Here is a 2,496-nt window from a genome sequence, read left to right as displayed (position 1 = left end):
TGAAGTTTAGCTAACTGATTAGTTTCATCTGGCTTGATCGATAGATATAACTGAGTATCATCTGCATAACAATGAAAGTTTATGGAATATTTCCTGATAATATTGCCTAAGGGAAGCATATATAAAGTGAAGAGGATTGGTCTGAGGACAGATCCTTGAGGAACTCCATGACTAACTTTGGCGTGCATGGAGGACTCATCGTTAACATGTACAAACTGAAATCGATCTGATAAATAGGACTTAAACCAGCTTAGAGCGGTTCCTTTAATGCCAATGAAATATTCCAGTCTCTGCAATAGGATCTGATGGTCAATGGTATCAAATGCAGCACTAAGATCTAATAAAACCAGTACAGAGACAAGTCCTTTGTCTGATGCAATTAGGAGGTCGTTAGTAATTTTCACCAGTGCTGTCTCTGTGCTATGATGAGCTCTAAATCCTGACTGAAGGGCTTCCCCCGCCCTCTGCTCCCGCCGTCACACAGACCGCTGCAGCAACAACGGCAGAGGAAAACACAGCTGGAAGCTTTTCATACCGCTTATCTGTCTTTACATTCTGAGGAAGGTTCAAACGCTTTAACTTAAATCAAGAGACAGCTGTGTGTGTGTCGCATTGAAAATTATGTCTCGGCAGTTGTGTGTGGCGTTGCTATGACAACCAGCTACTGTGAGCGGTATTATCTCTGGATACTAAAAACGGCTTAATATCTACTTTCTGAAGCTGTGACAGTACTAATTAAAAAATGGAAATCTTCAATGTTATCTAATGTTTTTGTGTCTTGACCACAGACTGTATATAAGAAATGGACGTAGTCATGGTGACGTCACCCGTTGGTTCATGGACCGCCGTTTTGAAGCCTCGAGTTTGGCTGATAGAGCGCCGTCATGTTGAGCAGCACCGGATCTGACCAAATTTGGACGAGATGACGGAGCTAGCTAGCTTGCTTAGCGAGGTGCATCTGTAACTCATGTTAACTGTTATTTTAACAGGCTGATAAGTTTGTCTAGAGAACAACAGTCTTAAAACTAAATGTGCTCACCAGAGAAAGTGAACAGCTGACTCATGATAAGCTGGTTACGAGTCAGCTCTATCCTGATTGACAGGTCGCCGTGGTAGCGACTTGTCAATCAGCTTGTAGCCGGAAGCTTGGTCTCGACTGAAAACTGGTGCTGAATTTTTGTCTGAGCCCAAATATTTCATATCATAACTCAACAAAGAAACAGCTGTTTTCACCTGCAGCAGGTGTGTTTCTGTTCCAGCCACCATAATAAGACTCAATTCTAGTTTGGTCGATTTTAGGATTTTCATGGTGCTCTACTTGAGCAGCTAAGCGACGCCTCAGGATGGAACCACGACCTTTTCTCTGAGGCGTCTCTGAGTCCGAGTTAACGCCGCTATTGTTTGTGTGTTTCAGTGTTCAGCGCTTCAGACTTCGTCCTCAGTCCGCTGGATCCTCAGAACGCCCACAAGCTGAGAGTGAAGATCGCGGATCTGGGAAATGCATGCTGGGTGGTGAGACACCTTCATCATCATCTCCTCCTCTCTGTATTGTCAGTACAAACTTCCGACCAATCACACGCCTCCCCTATCTCTCTCTCTCTCTGTGTCTGTGCATGTCTCTCGTCCAGCACAAACACTTCACAGAGGACATCCAGACCAGACAGTACCGAGCTCTGGAGGTTCTGATTGGAGCAGAGTATGGACCGCCTGCTGACATCTGGAGCACCGCCTGCATGGTACACACTCAACCACGCACACGCACTCAGCAGGTGTGATCACATGACAGTGTATTGATATATCGATTGGTGTTTCAGGCGTTTGAGTTGGCGACGGGAGATTACCTGTTTGAACCTCATTCAGGAGAAGATTACACCAGAGACGAAGGTACTACACATCACACTACACACACTACTGCAGGATTATAGTACTAGAGGACTGCGGTCTATTACAGAATACTCCAGTGTGTATTTGTACTGTGTGTGTGTGTGTTCAGATCACATCGCTCACATCATCGAGCTGCTCGGCCCGATTCCTCTGCCCTTCGCTTTGTCTGGCAGGTACTCCAGAGAGTACTTCAACAGGAAAGGTGAGACAGGCTGTCTGTCTGACTCTTTGTCTATTTCTAAACACTACATTACCCATGAGCCTCAGCTGTTGCTGCTATGGAGAAAGAAGCTAAGGCCTCTAGCGTGCTGAAGCTAAATGTTACACTTTGTAGAAACAACAGAATGTCAAGCTCTTTAATTGGCTGTTTGTGACTGAAATGCACCTTGGGAGTCGTAGTCAACTTCTCTCCTTCAGGTTTAATGTCCGTAGGCTTCTTTTTATCTTTGAGACTCTGTTCCCGTTTCACTTCTCTGTTCCCGTCTCCCCTCTCTGTTCCCGTCTCCCCTCCCTGTTCCCGTCTCCCCTCCCTGTTCCCGTCTCCCCTCCCTGTTCCCCTCTCTGTTCCCGTCTCCCCTCCCTGTTCCCGTCTCCCCTCCCTGTTCCCGTCTC

The 2,496-nt window shown here is 46.3% G+C and overlaps 1 protein-coding gene across 5 annotated transcripts in view; it reads left to right on the top strand.

Annotated features, from left to right (window-relative positions):
* Positions 1-2,496, top strand: part of srpk3 (SRSF protein kinase 3) — a 24,252-nt gene that overhangs the window by 20,159 nt on the left and 1,597 nt on the right. For all 5 annotated transcript variants that reach the window (XM_046056849.1, XM_046056844.1, XM_046056845.1 and 2 more), the window contains 4 exons: positions 1,415-1,512; positions 1,629-1,736; positions 1,815-1,884; positions 1,994-2,086. In XM_046056849.1, coding sequence (XP_045912805.1) covers positions 1,415-1,512; positions 1,629-1,736; positions 1,815-1,884; positions 1,994-2,086 — 369 coding nt within the window. The remainder of the gene's footprint in view (positions 1-1,414; positions 1,513-1,628; positions 1,737-1,814; positions 1,885-1,993; positions 2,087-2,496) is intronic.

Source organism: Micropterus dolomieu, linkage group LG08, assembly GCF_021292245.1.
Source record: "Micropterus dolomieu isolate WLL.071019.BEF.003 ecotype Adirondacks linkage group LG08, ASM2129224v1, whole genome shotgun sequence".
In the NCBI taxonomy this organism is placed as follows: domain Eukaryota; kingdom Metazoa; phylum Chordata; class Actinopteri; order Centrarchiformes; family Centrarchidae; genus Micropterus; species Micropterus dolomieu.
Note: the sequence above shows the minus strand (reverse complement) of the source record. Positions and strands in the feature narration are given on the sequence as shown.